Consider the following 20,000-nt stretch of genomic DNA (forward strand, 5'->3'; position numbering starts at 1 on the left):
GCCAGCGCCAGCACGCTCCACATCCTGTAGACAACGAGCTCCACATCTATTATTAATCGGGTGTCTTCCACGAGTACCATAGCAAAACAAACACAGACAGAGAGGGGGATGGGGAGAGAGAGAGAGAGAGAGAGAGAGAGAGAGAGAGAGAGAGAGAGAGAGAGAGAGAGAGAGAGAGAGAGAGAGAGAGAGAGAGAGGAAGGAAGGACACAGGGTGGGCTAGGAAAATAAAGGAGAGTGAAGAGGAAGATACGGAGGACAGATAAAGGGGGATGAAAGATGAGCAGAGAGGGTTGGGGGGGGGGGGGTGAAACTAAAAGAAACAAAGAGTGAGAGGAGCAGAGGTGGGGAGGAAGTTAAAATAACAACAGGGGAAGAGGGGGATGATGATGATGACAGGGAGGAAGATAGCGTTGGGAATGATGGTAGAGAGGAGGTGGAAAGACAAAGGAGGAGGAGGATGAAAGGGTAAAGGATGTCAAGTCCATCGTCGATCAAACAGGGTTCACTGCGGACTTTATGGCTCGCCGGGTAATCAAACCGCACATGAGCTGTGCGTCTCTGGACGGTGAGCACACATGGTGTAAGCCGATCAAGGACCGCAGTAGTTGGGCTGAAGTTCCCGGGCCGTGGGATCAGGTTCCTCCCCTGGAACAACAACAATCAGAACATCACACCCATGGCCACACACAACCATATGGAACATGTCTGCACACACACACACACACACACACACAAACAAACAGACATTCACACAAACACACACACACACAAAAACACACATAGGCATGCGCAGACACACACACACACACTAATACTGTAAACATACTCCATTTAAGAGCATAATGAATGCTGTTTTGCAGTCAGCCGTACAGTACACACACAAGCACAACCACGTAAACATCGGGGTCCGACACAAACAAGAACACCCAGAACACACACCCAAGGCAATAACTGTTCCAAAACAGTCATATCACACACACACACACAAGAGTCTGGCAAAGCCTGGAGGTGGAATTTTCCTAAATCTTTTGAGGTTCCTGTCAGTGCCGCATTTGCTTCAACTAACCGAGGCATTTAAATATGTAAATAACATTCAAGACTATAAACATGCTTACGCTCTCAGACACACAAAACACACATGGCTACACAATCTCTCTCTCTCACACACTCACATTCCTACACAATCACAGACTCAGACACACAGACATTCACAAACACACACACACACACACACACACAGACAGACACACACACACACACACCTTCTGTGTTCCCCCCATTACCCATGAGGCTTTGCAAAGGGGAAAAATTAATTGCTTGGAAAATCTGATGCACATCTAATTTATCTGCAATTATTTAATGGAATTGCGATTTTTTATATTCTCATGGTTACCGCTGTGCAGGGGAGGCAGTAATCAAAAAAGGTCTCACCACTGATTGTTATTTAACCCACAAACTCAGTTATGGGAGTCACGCTTTCTCTAGCCTCGGCGTGTCCTTTCCATTGGCTTGTGGAGAGGGGGAGAAAAGCCTGTTGCCCTATCATAATACCGTTATTATTTTTTCTACACAGCGACTTTGAAGTTCAAGGAAAGAGCTGAAGTATATAAAAACTGTAACAACATTTGAAAAAGAGACAGAGGGAGAAAAAAAAAACATTTGAACTGATAAAAGGCTTAAAAAGCCCTTTCGCTGTTCAGAGGCAGTGTGAGAGAAGAAGGAACTTGACAGAAAGAGAGAGAGCAGAGCAAAGAGAATGGAAGAGGGAGAGAGGAGAGGGAGGAGAAAGGGGAGAGAGAGAGAGGGAGAGAGAGAGAGGGAGGGGATGCAGGGAGAGAGAGAAAAATATGGGTACATCTTCTATGCACACACACACACACACACACACACACACACACACACACACACACACACACACACACACACACACACACACACACACACACACACACACACACAGTGTGTTGCAGATCCCCCCAGCTACAGCTGCTTATCCTCTCATCCCATACCTGCATTTTGGAGGTGATCATTCTCTTACGCAACTCTCTCAGCAGGGTCCCTTCTTCCCACATTTCAACATCTCATCCAGAGACTTTCACACACAAACACACAACTATACACATGAGCATACACTCGTACACACACACGTGCAGATCAGCACGCACACAAACACACAACTATGAACATACACACACACACGCACACTGATCAGCACACAACAGATAAACATACACACACACAGATCAGCACACAACAGATAAACATGCATACACATACATAAACATACACGTAAATAAACAAACGGGCACACACAAACACAGATAAACACACACATCCTTACCCTAAGTAACACACACAAACACAGATAAACACACACATTATTACCTTAAGTATGAGTGGTGAGCTGGGCTTGAGTTCCTGCATGCCATCCCCAGGGAAGGGCTCAATCACGGGGTCTGGGTAGAAGTAGAACGTCTCGTTGACCACCAGCAGCATCTGGACATAGTCCATGACGAAGCCAATCTCGTCCGGCGAGCTGCCAACCTCGGAGAAGCTGCGCTCGGACGCGTTGACCGATGGAGCCAGGCACACCATCACCGTGTTATTATAAACAGTGCAGTTCTGGAGGAAGTGGAGAGAGAGTTGACAATCAAAATAAGTAGTAAGATAACCCAGACATCAGGCAGATGAGAATGACCTAAGGCAGTCAAAGAAAGGCTGCTAAAAACCATGCTTTAAAAAACAGACACCATGATAATCTGCCTTAAGTACTTGTTACATATGATGTTGTCTTTGAGAGCCAGATGTCTGAGCACGTCACATTACAGACATCTGGGAACAGTCGGGAACCGTTTGTCTAAGTGTGGGAGGGACTGATTGATATGGAGCTGTATTCAGTGGAGGAGAGATTGTAGAGAGAGAGATGGTTATAAAGTGACGAGTTATAATCTGCAGACTTTAAATACGACACTGTAAAATATGTGTTGTCACATGTGTGGCTGTTTTTTTGCAGGTTATTCCACTGTCGCTTCATTCCGTCGGCATGAAATCGCCACCATCCCCCCGAGGCTCAGCGCTAATCAGGATGGATTGGGAATTAAACACAGGAATACTGATGAGTGGAGGTGCACAGCAGGAGCGAGAGAAGAGAGACGAGAGGAAGAGAGGAGGAGAATAAAAAAAGGTAGAGAAAGGAGAGAGGGAGAGTGGGGATGACGTAGCGTGTGTATGTAGGTATGTCTCCACAGGGTGGGAAGGACAAAGAAGGAGGCGGTCAGGAGTTTTCATGAGGACAACAGGATTGGGATGAGAGGGAGAGAGAGAGAGAGAGAGAGAGAGAGAGAGAGAGAGGAGAGAGAGAGAGAGAGGGGTATAAGAGAAAGAAAAAACAAGAGAAAGAAAAGAACAAGCCCTGTTTTGTAGAGAAATCTATTGCTCAGGTGCAGTGGTGCTGGGGGAGAAAGGTTAGCCTAACCCTGTGGGGAACATGGGGAATGGGGTGGTGTAGAAGTGAGGGGGGTTGGGGGGTTTGCCAGTTCTGTTTTATTGCTGGTTGACATTTCAAAGGTTAAACTGCTAAAAGCAGATTCAATCTCTCTCTCTCTCTCACACACACACACACACACACACACCCCTAAGGAGGAGTTCCTACAGCACCAAAAGGCCTGTTTCTGAGTCCTTGGGTGTGTCTGTCTGCTGTTTGTGTCTGACAAAACAAACGTGTTTCTGTTGGTAGAGGCAAGAGGCAAAAAGCAGATGTATTGCATGACATTCTATGTCTGTAATTATGTCTTTAATGATGAGAAATGGTAAAAAATATGTTTCTGTGGTCCTGAATAGAGTGAGTGAGCAACTACTTAGTGTCTGTCTGTCTGTCTGTCTACAGTGCACTCTTTTTTTCTGTATCTCTGTGTGTTTGTCTGTGTGTCTGTCTTTTCTGCATGTCTGTGTGTGTATTTGTGAACATGCATGGGATTCTGTGTTAAGTCAAGAGGAGGATGTGTGAGTATGGTGCCAACTTTTGAGATTGAATGTGTGTGAATGTGAGAATGCACACAACTGTGTGTGTGTGTGTGTGTGTGTGTGTGTGTGTGTGTGGATAACGTGTGAAGCTGGTGGGTACTCACATTGAGGGATTTGGCAGCGCCGTACTTGGCCCTCATCTTGGGCTCTCTGATGGTGGCCAAATTGGTGCCAGTTATGGTCAACGGAGTTCCACCACTGAGAACGACAGAGAGAGAGAAATTAATTCAATATATGGCGATCTGGCATGAAATTAACATTGTTATTAACATGTCAACGAGAAAATTACAGTTTCATTTGAGGATATGAGTGTGCATTTGAGTGTGTGTGTGTGTGTGTGTGTGTGTGTGTGTATTCCTGGTGTAAATACATGAAAACCCTCCCCTGGCACACACTCCATAAATCAGGTGAGGCTCTGTAGCGCAGTGCCAGTCTGCAGCCCTGCAGCGACAGGCGCAGGCATTAAAATGAAGCTAACGCTAACCTCAATACATAACCTTGTCCCCGCGCTCCTCCAACATAGCTTTTAATAAAACCATCCACTCATTCCAGTCTAAATGACAAGTCCCTTCCAGTCAGGGTAAATGATTATGTCTGGCCCTTACCCCTTGCGGCGGTGTCTAAGGTCTATTCATTAAACCGGCTCCGCCGCGGATAATGATAGCAACACACTTCCAACTGTACCTGCATGCAAATAGGCCTTTTTAAGCTTTGATATTGCTAGAGGGCACCAGCGCTGGAATATGGGATATTTCTCCCCAGAAATGAAAGCTCATCTCCCCACCGACACTGCTTCATGCCCGCCCCTCCCCCTCCCAATCTCCATCTCCACCAAGCCAGTGTAACCTCCATCTTGCTCCAACTCTCTCTCTCTGAACATTATAGAGAAGCGATCCATCTCTTATGTCCCTGCTTCATCATATTGAGAGCCCCGGATGGTATAAAAGGCTTCGGTTATAGCGCGAGTTGTAAAGCGGTCAGTGTGCAGTTCCTGGTGAAACGCTGTGAAAGGACATCTGATACTCACAAAAGAGGGAGAAAAAAAAAGATCATTCGGGAGCCCCTCTCTCAGAGCCTCTTTTTTATTTCAATATCAATCTGTTCCTCCCTCATTTCCTCCTCTTTATTCATCATTCAGTTCTCAGTGACTCCCTGCGTTCACTCGTTTTCCCTCTAGTTCTGCCTCTCTTTCCCTCTCTCTCTTTTTCCCTCTCTCCTTGACTCTCCCTTCATCCTTTCTCCCCTTTCCTTTCTCTGTTAAAGCAGCGCAAGGCTGGCTGAACCGTATGAACTGCTGTGACATTTGTTGGGGTCTCCCGCTCCGAGGCGCAGGGGCGGAGATGTGGTGCTGGCAGACACCTGTCAGCTTAATCAGAACACGTCTCGTGAAGGCGCATCTCCTCCGCAGACAAAAAGCCGGAGAGACGCTGACCGAGGTCCGTCATTTAGCGCCTCAGCCATCCATTAGTGTCAAACTTGGTGAGGCAAATGAGAGAGAGAGAGAGAGAGAGAGAGAGAGAGAGAGAGAGAGGGAGGGAGAGAGGGGGAGATGGAGAGAGATAGAGATAGAGAGAGAGAGAGAGAGAGAGAGAGAGAGAGAGAGAGAGAGAGAGAGAGAGAGACCTATTCCGGTTCCATGTGCGAGCGAGCATGTGTGCTCGGTCCTGTTCAGTCATGTGTTTTAAAGAGAAAAACGGGAGAAATGAGACAGACACACTGCTACAGAGAGAGACAGTGAGAAAGTGACAAATAGACAGACGCAGAGAGAGAGGGAGAGAGGGAGAGAGGGAGAGAGGGAGGGAGGGAGGGAGGGAGGGAGAGAGGGAGGGAGAGAGGGAGAGAGAGAGGGAGGGAGGGAGGGAGAAAGAAAAGGATAAATATAAAAGGAGACATGACGTCAGGCCTCGACTTGGCAGGACAATAACACTGGCATGCTCCGCCAACATTCCTGAGAGCGGGGTGGGAAAGCGGAGGCCGTGGGTGACAAACAAAACCAAAACAAAAAAAGACAGAAGAACGAGTCATCTGACCCTCTCCTCGCCAGGGCGCCTTTCTGACACTTTATGAGAGAGACAATAAAAGCCTGGTGCTAGTCTCTTTTACAAGCCAGATAATGCTCCTCGATGCTGCGGGCAGTCCAGTATATAAAATCCTTGTGTGACCTTTACCATCGCTTGTTCTGCTTTCCCGAGGGGAAATCAACTGGCCATGAAATAGGCATTTAGGGCTAATTAGCACTTCCATTATATCTCGATTGATACCTCCTGTGGATGCTTGCAGATGCTATGAGCTGATCCGCGTAACACCCGCTATGCTATTGTTAGCTGGGAGAATGGAGCGCGAGTGATCGTGAATGGACACAGTGCTCAGTGCGGAGAGGAGCGCCAGCCCCTGTGGGACCTCCAGTCCAGTCACACCTGTACCAGAGCAGGTCCTTCCACTCAGGCCCGGGCCAACACCTCTTTTCTGCCCTCCACCACACTCCCCCACACACACACACACACACACACACACACCACACCTCCACCTCTCCAACACACACACACACACACACACACACACCACACCTCCACCTCTCCAACACACACACACACACACCTCCACAACACCCAACACACACACACCACACCTCCACCTCTCCAACACACACACACACACACACACACACCTCCCCAACACACACACACACACACCTCCACTTCCCCAACACACACACACCACACCTCCCCAACACACACACCACACCTCCCCACACACACACACACACCACACCTCCACTTCCCTAACCAGCTCTCCTTCTGCCCTCATGTAGGAGCCTGCTGCGCTGATACCGCTGCAAGCCCTCGGCTCAGTCAGCCTCTCTCTCTAACACACACACACACACACACACACAACACAACAAAGCTTGTTCCTCATTTTCATGTCTGCCTTGTGTTGTGTTGGGCTGTCTCTCGACAGCATAAGCCCCACGGGCGGCCATTTTGTCTCATTTTGTCTGTCGGCGCAGTAGAGATGGTAGAGACGGGCTGGTGCTCAGGGGCCTGTCTGTGTGTCTGTCTTCAGACAGCCCAGTACAAAACAACAACCCTTGGGCAGCAGGGGAGCTGCTGAACTGGGCCGAACCAAGCGTGAGGTTAAACGCAGAAATAGCAAACTCATGTAGGGGAACGCTAGGGCTAGTGGCCCGGACGGCAGGGCTGAGAGAAGGAGAACACACATTATTGACCGGTGTTGGCTTCACACTCCATCAGGACTGTCTGAACCCAAATGCTTCATTTCAGCACAGCCTGGAGAAGGTGTACTGTCCTTTTTTGGACAGAGAAACTACGAGACTACACCTTCTCCAGGCTGTGCTGATATGAAGCATTTGGAGTGAGTGTCAGTAAAGGGACACTGGTTTTAAACTGGTCCTTTTACTGACCAACGTGCTGTTTGATCCAGTGACCGGGGTTACGGTGTAGGAGGCTGTAGTGACCGTACTAGTAGAACAAATCCTGCCCCATTTCCCCAACTTTAGTCTGTTGAGTCCGACTGATTCCACTGACCCTCCTGTGCCTGTCTGGGTGGTGAGGAGGTGCCCGGCTGATGTCGGGGATAATGGGTCGGGTCAGAATGGGTCAGCTGGGCTTGGGTTCTGGTTAGCAGGCTGTGTGTGTGTGTGTGTGTGTGTGTGTGTGTGAGGTGAGCGTTACCTGGCGATGGTCCAGTCGGGCTCGATCTTCGATATGGTTGGGTCCTCGGTGTAGTTGAACTTCACCTCGGGGTTCCTGAGCTCGGCCGAGTTGATGTCCACCATCACGGGCGTTCCACCAGAGTTCAGTCCAGCTGGGGTCACACACACTATCTCCCTGAGGTCGTCTAAGAACACACACACACACAGAAAAAACAGACATTAGAAAATGTGTGTCTACAGATGTCTAAACAAAACACAAACTTTCTACCAAAGGGACTGTAAGAATTTGTTAACAGATGCAACTACAAAAGCCTGGACTTTCTTATCTTAAAAACCAGCTAAAAAGTGAAAGTTTCTTCTCTCTCTCTCCTGAAGCGTCGAGGAGGATGTCTTGGGGGTTGCATCAGAGGCATTATGACCGATCGCGCTGTCATCTCACGAATCTGCCAGTGAGCATGGGCTTTGAAGATGAGCCATTTGAGATTTCTATCTGATGAAACCCTGCTTCAAAAAGCTGAAAGACGCCTTCTGCTAGCAGGCTGTGTGTGTGTGTGTGTGTGTGTGTGTGTGTGAGGTGAGCGTTACCTGGCGATGGTCCAGTCGGGCTCGATCTTCGATATGGTTGGGTCCTCGGTGTAGTTGAACTTCACCTCGGGGTTCCTGAGCTCGGCCGAGTTGATGTCCACCATCACGGGCGTTCCACCAGAGTTCAGTCCAGCTGGGGTCACACACACTATCTCCCTGGAGGTGCGTCTAAAGAACACACACACACAGAAAAACAGACATTAGAAATGTGTGTCTACAGATGTCACAAACAAACACAAACTTTCTACCAAAGGGACTGTAAATTTGTTAACAGATGCAACCAAAGCTGACTTTCTTATCTTAAAACCAGCTAAAAAGTGAAAGTTTCTTCTCTCTCTCTCCTGAAGCGTCGAGGAGGATGTCTTGGGGGTTGCATCAGAGGCATTATGACCGATCGCGCTGTCATCTCACGAATCTGCCAGTGAGCATGGCGCTTTGAAGATGAGCGATTGAGATTTCTATCTGATGAAACCGCTGCTTCAAGAGCTGAAAGACGCCTTCTGCTCTCGAACGCTTGTGTGTTGTGTGTGTGTGTGTGTGTGTGTGTGTGTGTGTGAAGGTGTGTGTGAAGGTGTGTGTGCAACTCTGTAATCATGTGTATAGGGAGGGCACAGAGAAAATAAGCATTTCACCAAAGAATAAATCTTTTATTGAGTGCTATGTGCCAGTTCAATAGTCCTCTTACTGAATACAGTCGCCTTGTGCTGAGAAATGAAGGCATTTAAGTATACCGCTAGTCTTCAAAGGCTAACAAAAAAACTGTATGTGTGTGTGAGTGTGTGAGAGAGAGAGAGAGAGAGAGAGAGAGAGAGAGAGAGAGAGAAAGAGAGAGAGAGACAGAGAGAGTGTGTGTGTGTGTAATCGCCAAATTCTCCCCTTCTCTCTTTCTTGGGCTGCGTTGCCACGGCAACTACTTTTCACAACACATGGCTGCGAATCCTGCAGAGGACTGTACATATTTTGACAAGGTTGTTGTCACAAGCACAAAGAACAAGGGTGAGGGAGAGAGGAGAGAGAGAGAGAGAGAGAGAGAGAGAGAACAAGCAGTGGGAGAATAGACAAAGGAGGGGGAAGTGAGACAGGGGAGAAAAGAGTGAAAAGGAAGGATGTGTGAGGGAAAGAGGGAGGAAGGGAAGGAGAGAGAGAGAGAAGAGTGTGCAGGTAGATAAGCCTGTGGAGCGATGTGAAGAGTGTAAAGAGTGGCGCTGTGCTTAGAACATGGTGGAGTGTTCTGGAACCGATGCGGAGGCTGAGCTATTGAACCGAGACACACAAAGAGATGAACCGTGGCACTATCTCCACCATTTAGATGCCACAGAACCCTCGCCAGCACCACCAGCACCCCCTCTACCACCCATGCATGCTCACACCAGCCTGGCAAAGCCCAGATATGAGAGGTGACAAAAAATATAACGGAATAGAAACGGTAACACACACAAACACACATGCAAATGGGCTCTAGTTGTAGGAGGGGCGGCGCCCCAGCACCCACTCAAAGGCGCATTCAGAGGGCTCTCAAAAGCAGCGCCACACTTCACAGCATTTACATGTGGCACTGGGCGCCTGCAGACGCCGATATGGCACAGAGCTGGGGACCGCTTTACGCAACCGAGACTCCCGACAAAAAACACACACACACACCAGAGAGAGAAAAACCCCCATCAAAGATTACACGGGCTAAGGTGTGAAAATCCAGCGGTGGCGGCGGAAAATTGTGCAAGTGCTTGCCGAGGCCAACCAAGTGGGATGCTTGAGGAGGCGGATCAGGCTTGACAGCAGGATAATTATTCCATTCTCTCTCTCTCTCTCTCTCTGTGTTTTTTTGAAGTCTTCATTTTTGTTTCAACCTTAACCCAGAGAGGTGTTCCACAAAAGCGTTAACTAAGCCCTCTTCTGGTCATTCTTCCCGTCCGTCTGCCATCTGCTCGCGTGTTCGTTTGCGCGGCCCAAGCAGGTGCACTGGGGCACGAGCTATGAGCTGAATGACCAATAAGCACTGGCCTGAGATGGGCCACGGCGTCAGGGAGAGACAGCGCACGGCTCCAGAGTCCAGTGAGGAACTGACCAGGAGTAAAGGCCTATTCACACCAAGAACGATAACGATAATGATAACTATAAACAAAACGATAAAAGCGTTCACACTGGTTCTTGATAAAACAAAGTCTCTCCTTGTGTTAATGAATGTGACGGCTAAAATTCGATGGGTTCTGATTGGCTATAAGCATTTTATCGTTGTGAAAATCGCTCTGAAAGTGATCCCCAATGATATCGTTCTTCGTGTCGTTATGGTTATAGTTTATGTGTGAACGTCGTCATTCATATTAACGAGAAAGATATTTATTTATAGTTATCGTTCTTGGTGTGAATGGGCCTTAAAGCTGGGCTAGTGACCGGCGTCACTAGCCTTTACTCCGCAAAGAATCTTAAACCAAGCTAGCATGGTATCTGGGGAGATAGGGGGCACTCACCTCTCAAAGGTGCAGGGGTTCAGGCCAATCTTGACAGCGACGGCACTGCCAGCGTTGAGGTGGATCCCGTGGATGGTGATGCGCGTTCCTCCCGACAGGGGTCCGAAGGACGGCGTCACCCGTGTGAAGTACGGCGACTGGGGGGGAGGAAGAGTGAGAGAGAGGAAGATGAAGAGGAGGAAGAGGAAGAAAAGAAGCGTCAGTTTCACAGGGGCTGTTGGTTAGAGGCACATCAACAACACATCCTTCATCAGTGTACACATTCTTCAGCGGTGACGAGGGGGTGAAAAAGGTGATCCACACCCTAACTGCACCATATACAGCGCCAGCACAAAAGAATACCGTATTTTCCGGACTATAAGTCACACTTTTTTTTCATAGTTTGGCTGGTCCTGCGACTCAGGTGCAACAAATATATATTTATATATATGTTTTTTTCAAATTTTTTGTCTGGTGCGACTTATACTCCGGTGCGACTTATAGTCCGGAAAATGCGGTAATACATTTGCTGTAATAAATAACACCATATATAAATAAACTGCACAATTAATAATTCATGTGTGCGTCTGTGACTTAAGAGTTCATTCAACGTTTCACACTGGAGGACTTTGGAGTGTTTCTGCAGTCCACCCGTGGCTATGAGCAGCTCTCTTGATTGGCTTACCACGAAGGTGAAGGGCTTGGGTGAGATGGCCCGGTACTCAGGCTGGCAGTCCCGCACACACACCTCCACACTGGCCTTCTGCTCAGGGTGCCCAGTGGCGTCCGCCAGGCGGCACACAATCCTACGAGGAGAGAGAAAGAGAAAGAGAGGGATAGAGAGATGGAGAAATAGAGGAAGAGGATGATACGGAGGAGGGGAGAGAGGAGAGCAGGAAGTAGGGAGAGGAACAGTGAAAAGGAGAGACAGAGTGAGAGAGTGTGTGAGAGAGGGAGTGAGAAAGAGAGAGAAAGAGAGAGGAAAAAAGAGAAATAAAACCATCATTATCAGTCTTCCGAAATCAATCTCCACATAAGGATTGAAAGTGACCGAGTGTACACATCAGGGAGCCGTGTCCCTAGCTGCCCCCCTCCCCTCCCCTCCGTGCCCAACCCCCAGTCTTAATCAAGCCATGCGCCAGTCCCCCGTCTCTGGGAATGAAGAGATTAGAGTTGATTACTCAAGCACGCTGAACTGCTGCTGCTGCTGCTTCTGCTGCTGGAGCCCCGGGGCCTCGGAGGGGCCAAAAGGAAAAGCCATTTCACAAGCCACTGCAGACCAGGATGAGCAGGGGACAGGAGTTTGCTCAGCGCCCATGGCCACTGTGTGTGTGTGTGTGTGTGTGTGTGTCCTTGTGCCGGTCACACACACACACACACACCTTTGGATACAGATATAAGTAGTAGACACTCTTTAATGCGCTTTAATTTTTTTATCTCACGCAACCCAACCACACCAAACACAGACACACAACACACATAAACACACAATCCCCAGTGTTGACACACAAACACTCTCACAGACACACACACACACATCTCCACAGTGACAGGATCGCCTTACTGTTTCACAGTGTGCAGACACAACGGTCTCTTAATTAGTCCCGTGTGCGTGAGAGAGAGCCGGCAGGCAGTATGCTCGGTGATTGACCGCCGCTGTCAATCCTTCTCATCATACCGCTGACCACACATCCTCACGCCTCCCATGAGTCATAGACTCCTAACGCCTTGCTGCAGGTGGCCACGACAACTAAGGCTGCTGCGGTACCTACGTTGGAATATCCAGTGCACCGGTCACTCTTACTACTGTAACTCCAATCTCACACTCATCCAGTGGCACAGCAACACAGAGACAGAAATATTCTATAGCCTACATGTAGATCACTAAATTAGAGCATATACTATATATCCTATAGCCTACATGCACAGCTGTAGATCACTAAATTAGAGCGTACACTATCCTATAGCCTACATGTAGATCACTAAATTAGAGCGTACACTATTACACTGTATACTATTTCACACAGGGGAACCTTTATAGAACAGGGGGATTGTTTCCCTCCCTTAAACGAGTGATTAGAACGTTCTAGATGCACTGAGGAGGAGACGAGGAGAGGTGCTGAGCAGGTGTGCTAATCCAGGAGGCCAGTGGATGTATGGGAGAGGTTTGGCTCTCTCATGCCTCCACCAGAGGCCACAGCACTATGGTGGGATTTAGATGGGCTCTCTGTGTACTGATGGTGTGCCATCCACAGACTGTATCTGGCTGACTGCATGGGGCCGTGACCCGAGTGTGTGTGTGTGTGTGTTTGATGCAGGGGGTGTGTGGGAGATGTGACAGCGAGAGACATTTTGCCCGTGACTGGAGATGGCAGCGCGGGGCCGAAGGTCTGGCGAGAGATTGTCGGGGGCCAACCTCTCTGTCCAGCCCTGGGTGGTTTTACACGGTTTTAGTAAGAAGAGATTCTGCAGCTAGGCGGCTGGCCATAAGGATGTGTCGCCGGGGCAACAGTGACAGTAAGGCTATGGAACAGCCCAGAAAACAAACACAAGGACTGTTTAACTACACATATAGAAACAAATTCAAAATGGTACATAAAAGTACACGTCCATAAATGTGTAAAACGGAAAATGTAGCATGACTGTCCATGACTACGTAAAAAGATAGAGGGAAAGAGAGACAGAGAGAGACAGAGAGAGAGACAGAGAGAGATACAGAGAGAGAGAGAGAACAGATAGAAGAGGGGGAAAACAGGACTCACTGTTCAGCACTGATGTATTCCTCTTCAATGGGTGTGCAGATGACTTTGCCGATGCGAACCTTGTTGGCGATGTCGCTGAACTGCAGACCCAGGTTCTCCCCGATGATAGTCAGCCTGGTGCCACCCTGCCTCGGACCCGTCTCTGGAAACAACTGAGGAAGAGAAGGAAGGGCAAAGAGAGGGAGATTTTTATTTTTATTTAAAAAATGTTCTTTTGATTTGCTACACATAAACCCATCCCTAGATAGACAACATATCAAATCCTCAGACTGAAAAGGAAACACAAGCATGCCCAGCTCCTGTTTCACATTCTGAAACCTTTGCTCACTTGAGTATTTGGCAAACATGTGAAAAGACTACAGTATGCCATTACTGTCCTGCAGGGATCAGTACAAGAGTGAGTAAGTGCTGTAGAAATACAAGCGATCGAGAGAGTGTTTAGACCAGTCACTCTGACAGGAGAAAGAGAAAGAGAGAGAGAGAGAGAGAGAGAGGCATAGACCACCGCGTGAGGCGAAAATAAAAAGGGAGGAGGGCAAGACAGAGGGGGCAAGACAGAGGGGGCAAGAGAGAGGGGGCAAGATAGAGGGGGCAAGACAGAGGGGGCAAGACAGAGGGGGCAAGACAGAGGGCGCAAGACAGAGGGGGCAAGACAGAGGGGGCAAGACAGAGGGCGCAAGACAGAGGGCGCAAGACAGAGGGGGCAAGACAGAGGGGGGAAATGGGGGAGTGAGATAGAGAAACTGATAGATAGGAAAGTGTGATCACACGATGGATAGCATGCACACACACACAGGCACACACGCACAGGCACACACGCACACACACACGCACATGCACGCACACACACACACACGCACAGTCGCACACACACGCACGCACAGTCGCACACACACACAGTGCAGTGAGAAGGGAGGAGAGGCGCGAGAGCAAGGGAGAGAGAGGGGGAGAAAGCAAGAGAGGGCAAAGGGGGTGCACAGAAGGGTGGACACGGCTGATTGGCTGTAAACACACATGCAAAGGCCTCTAATTGGTTTCAAAGGGGAAAGCCTGATGAACTCACTGCCCCACGGAGAGAGAGAGAGAGAGAGAGAGAGAAAAGGTGGAACATGGATAGGATAGACAGATAAAGTATAAAGTTTGAGCAGCTGCAAAGGTTATTAAGACTTTGCTGTACTTCCTCTAGTGTTCTGTTTAAAGGTATGGTTCGCCAGAACTAAGTAAGGCCTGGGGAGATCACTGGGCACTTCCTGCATACTTCAGTGGGCTTAGACAGGAGCACATTCCAGTTCATCAGTCATCTGTCCCCATTGAAAGGCAGAAGCTTGAAGGTCACTGTAAGCCATCTTCCCCTGACTGGAGACCAGACATTGACAGCCTGGGCTTTTGTGCTGTCCAGCTCTTTCTCCAGATGGACCTGGCAACAACCCTCAGTCCACACTCACACACTTAGTGGCCTCCACCACTCTAAAAACACTTTACAGATCCTTACTTCAGAAACACACACACACACACACAGACACACACACACACACTTTATGCGTAGGATCCTCAATTGGTTAGTGTGAATGCCAAATGGATTACAATTGCAAAGTGAAGAAATAATAAGGCCTGACACTAGAGACAGACAGAACATGAGGGTGAAGAGCGACAGAAAAGAACAAAAAAGACAACACACACACACACACACACACACACACACACACACACACACACACACACACACACACACACACACACACATTTCAACAAACACTTGCTCTGATGAAATTAAGCTAATCCACTCGACTAATGAACTTCCACACAGAAGAGTTGATGGTCCACACAATGAGTGACAGACTGTGAAACAGCGAGAGAGAGAGAGAGGAGAGAGAGAGAGGGAGGGAGAGAGAATAAAGAGTTTAATTTGTGGGAGATGAAGGGCATGGGAGAAAAGGGGATTCATTTGTGGAATATTATGGGATTAATATTCAATTTGTGCGACGCGAGACAGGTTTCTGGTGAACAAAAGAGAGAAATAGAGTTGCAGCTGGGGATCCTTCTGACAGTGGGTTCACCGGTCTTTACTTGGGCGAGAACATCACTCCCCCAACACACACACACACCTCAACTTGACACCATCCATCTGTCAGTTCTTATCACCTACTTCTCCTCCTCACTTTTTCCATTCTTTCTGTCTGTCATTCTTCTGATTTTACCTTAATCCATCCATCCCCCATGTCAAGGTCGCATCACATCACATCAGACACAGAAACGTGTACACATGCACACCCAAACATACACATACACGCCAGTACGCACACCCAGACACACACTTGCAGACACACACACACACATACTACCACACAAATATACAGTAGAAAAAGTGAGGTGGGGAGAGAGAAAGTGTGTGTGTGTGTGTGTGTGTGTGTGTGTGTGTGTGTGTGTGTGTGTGTGTGTGTGTGTGAGTGAGAGAGAGAGACAGAGAGAGAGAGGGAGGGAGGGAGCGCGTTAGACAAAGGATTTATCTGTGTGCCAGTGCCCCAGTTCTGCGGTATCTGCATTTAGTGCTGAAACAGAGGCGGCTGTCAGAGTGCAGTGGGATTGGGGGCCTGAGGAAGACTGATCCCTCTCCCCCCGCAGCTCACTGACACGCACACACACACATTAGCGCCGCAGCTCACTGACACACACACACACACACATTAGCGCCGCCGCCACCACCGCAACACTAAACGAATGCAGCCACAGTCAGTCAAACTGCACCAGTTATCGCTGCTATGCACACACACAAACACACGCACACATGCCCACACGCCCGCACGCACACACACAGTACAGATTACTGCTGCAATCAAGGGCCAAGGGCTGAAATGTGTGTTTAAGATGCTCATTGGCTTTTGCAATGAGGATCGCGGGCACTGGATTGCTGATTTTACTGTGTGTGTGTGTGTGTGTGTGTGTGTGTGTGTGTGTGTGTGTGTGTGTGTGTGTGTGTGTGGCAATAATGATGAACTTAGCTGGGCTTGCGAACATGGGACTTATAAACAAAGAAGATTTGTTTGTCAGTGTTTGCCTAAGAGAGCTGTTGCCGCACTGATATGTCAGCTCACTCTGTGTGTGTGTGTGTGTGTGTGTGTGTGTGTGTGTGTGTGTGTGTGTGTGTGTGTGTGTGTGTGTGTGGGAGAGTGTGTAACAGATAGTGAGTGTGACTGAGTTGAGAACTGACGTGCCTATGACACTATGACACAATGTTTTGACGTTTCTTCGTCTGTGTGTGCCCCTATATGTGGAAGGGGGCAAGAATGTGTCGTGATGACCTGACATTTCCTCTGTGAGTATACGTCTCTGCATATGTGCATAGGTGTGTGTGTGTGTGTGTGTGAGAGAGAGAGTGCACGTGTGCACTTGTGTGTGTGTGTGCTAGAGAGAGAGAATTGACGGACATGCAGCCGCACGTTTGTCAGGGAAGGTGAGGCCCCGAGGTGTGGCCGTGACCCTAGCCTCTGCCTGACAGCCGTCACCTGGCAACTGTTACCTGTGGCGATAGATGGCATGTAGCCCTTACTGTACCTACCATGCTAAGAGGCTGTCGCTCCAGTGCTTGACCCGTGCATTGCACACCACCATTCGTGCTCACGCACACACGCATGTAACAGGCATGCATCACCATATTTATGCACTACACTGCAAATGCACGACTAAATGGGATGTGACATGCTTTCTAAGTGACAGCTGCTGTCTGTAGTCCAGCTACAGAAATGTGACTGCAGTGGCATAGAAAAATGTGTGTACACAATGTGCATGCAAGAACACACACACAACGTGGACACACTTACACACACACACGATGGTGGACACCTTCACCTCTAATCCTGTCACTTGTACTCAGTGTTCTCCTCCAAACCCTCTCCTCTCCAGCGGGTCCATCTGGGCCTGTCACTCTGGCTCTCCTCCCTCCTGGCTTGTCTTATTCACTCACTTCCCTTCTCCTCCATCCTCTCTCTCTCTTCCTCCCTTCCTGTCCTCTCTCTCTCTCTCTCTTCTCTCCACTGTCTCTGAATCTCTCCCTCCTGGCTTGTCTTATTCACTCCTTCCCTTCTCCCTCCATCCCCTCTCTCTCTTCCTCCTTCCCTGTCCTCTCTCTCTCTCTCTCTCTCTCTTTCTCTCCACTGTCTCTGAATCTCTCCCTCCTGGCTTGTCTAATTCACTCACTTCCCTTCTCCTCCATCCTCTCTCTCTCTCTTCCTCCCTTCCTGTCCCTCTCTCTCTCTCTCTCTCTCTCTCTCTCTCTCTCTCTCTCTCTTTCTCTCCACTGTCTCTGAATCTCTCCCTCCTGGCTTGTCTAATTCACTCACTTTCCCCCCTTTTTCTTCCTCCCTCTCTTTTTCTCCCTCCTTCTCCACCTCCCCCCCTTTCTATTTCTCCTTTCCACTCTCTCTCTCTCTCTCTCTCTCTCTATCCATCCCTCCCTCCCTCCCCAATTCCATTACTTCGCTGCCACACAACTCTTCCTCTTTCGTGCACCTCCTCCATTGCTGTCACCTGCTAATCCCTTTCTCATGTCAATCATTATTGCAGCGTTTCACACCTTACACACACACACACACACACGTGTACTCTCTAATGCTCTGCATCAAAGGTAACATTACACATTACACATAAAAAATCTTTTCAAAGTGTATGTGACCATGTCTCTGTGTGTGTGCATCTCTCTCGCTGTGTGTGTGTGTGTGTGTGTGTGTGTGTGTGTGTGTGTGTGTGTCTTTCACCTTGGTAAAAGGTGAGGTGAAATGTGTGAGTGCAAATTGGCACATATGGGAATCTGTGAACTTGCATGTGAACTTCTCACTTTGATGTTGGTGGTGGTGTGGTGGTAATGTGTGTGTGTGTGTGTGTGTGTGTGTGTGTGTGTGCAAGCATGTATGTGCATCTGTCCATGTGCATTAGTGTGCTCTGCGTGCAAGGAACTCCCCTCTCATGACATATGAGGGCACAAGAGTGTGTGTGTGTGTGTGTACCTTGGTGATGCGCGGGTGCATGCAGCGGCTGTTGCCGGTGGTGGCGTGCATCCAGGTGTGCTCGGGTGCGCTGCACTCCTGCCGCAGAGAGCACTTGCGCTCCTGCACGCACCAGCCGCACTCAAAGTGCGGGTCAGCCTTCAGACACATGCCACAGCTGTCCCTCAGCGCCGGACACTTATACAGGTGAGCTGCAGAGAGAGAGAGAAGAGAGAGAGAGAAGAGAGAGAGAGAGAGAGAGAGAGACAATGTGGAAGGGTGGAAGGGAGATAGAGAGAGAGAAGACAATGTGAGATGGAGAGAGAGAGAGGAGGAAGTGGAGATGGTGGAAATAAGTGAGATGGAGAGAGGAGACAGGGAAGAGAGAGAGAGAGCGAAAGAGAGAGAGAGAGGTGAAAGGATGAGAGGGGGAGAGAGAAGAGAGTGAGATAGAGGAGACAGGAGAGGGAGAGAGAGAGGGAATGAGAAAGAGGGAATGAGAGAGAGTGAAACCATGTGAGGGGGGGTGAGGAGGGAGAGAGTGAGAGGTCAGGGAGGAGGGGAAGGAGGAGAAAGAGAAAAAAGAAAACAGAAAGAAAAGAAAAGAAGAAAAGAAAGGAAATGATAAAGACTGTGAGAAAACATTCCGAGATGCCATTTTCTTGCTCAATGTGCTGTTGCACCAAAACAACATCTTCATCTGAAACAATGGCTGATTACTTCATATTACGCCGTGCTGTGATTACAGTAGAAAGTGGCTCATTCACTGCCATGGGAGCTGTGCTCAAACTCCTGTGTGGAAGCTTCTTTTACATAACAATCCTCAACACACACACACACCACTCACCTTTGATGTTGAAGGGGTTGTCGATGACAAAGTTGCCGTTCCACACCACAGACAGATCCACTGGCAGGTCACTGATGTCATTCCCCTCGTAATTATACTGTGAAAGGAGCACACAGGATAATTAATTACATATAGGATTACCTTATCGTATGCAGCATGTGTGGATTAGCTGAGATTATTCAATCATACACATTGTTTATAGTGCAGCAAATATAATTTAGTTGGCAAATGATCATGGGATTCAGAGTTGGGCCAATCAACATTGTGAGTGTGTCTATTTATATGTTTGTGTGTGTGTGTGTGTGTGAGAGTGTGAGAGAGAGAGAGAGAGAGAGAGAGTGAGAGAGAGAGTGTGCATGTCTCTGTGTGTGTGTGTGCGTGAGAGAGAGTGTGTAGAACGAGAGATGTTTTGATAGGTTGTTGTGTGTAAGGCTGTGCAATATGACCAGTGGCAAGGGATGCAAAGGCTGATAAGGATGGAGGAGCTCAGATAACATGCAATAACCTCTCCTCCACAAGTAACACACACAAACACACACTTATTCCCTCTTTACCCACTTACTCTTTACACATACACACACACACAGACACACACACACACACATCTCATGAGACCAGTGTGCTAGTGGACCGGTGAGCCTAATTGACTAATTAGTCCCCAGTATTAGCTGGCCCCTGGGG

The 20,000-nt window shown here is 48.6% G+C and overlaps 1 protein-coding gene across 1 annotated transcript in view; it reads right to left on the reverse strand.

Annotated features, from left to right (window-relative positions):
* Positions 1–20,000, reverse strand: part of plxna1b (plexin A1b) — a 184,648-nt gene that overhangs the window by 21,090 nt on the left and 143,558 nt on the right. The window contains 10 exon segments of the mRNA XM_048254798.1: positions 513–560; positions 562–648; positions 2,389–2,625; positions 4,131–4,224; positions 8,285–8,452; positions 10,753–10,889; positions 11,417–11,537; positions 13,494–13,645; positions 18,494–18,684; positions 19,320–19,416. Coding sequence (XP_048110755.1) covers positions 513–560; positions 562–648; positions 2,389–2,625; positions 4,131–4,224; positions 8,285–8,452; positions 10,753–10,889; positions 11,417–11,537; positions 13,494–13,645; positions 18,494–18,684; positions 19,320–19,416 — 1,332 coding nt within the window.

The sequence above is a fragment of the Alosa alosa genome, chromosome 10 (genome assembly GCF_017589495.1).
Source record: "Alosa alosa isolate M-15738 ecotype Scorff River chromosome 10, AALO_Geno_1.1, whole genome shotgun sequence".
In the NCBI taxonomy this organism is placed as follows: domain Eukaryota; kingdom Metazoa; phylum Chordata; class Actinopteri; order Clupeiformes; family Clupeidae; genus Alosa; species Alosa alosa.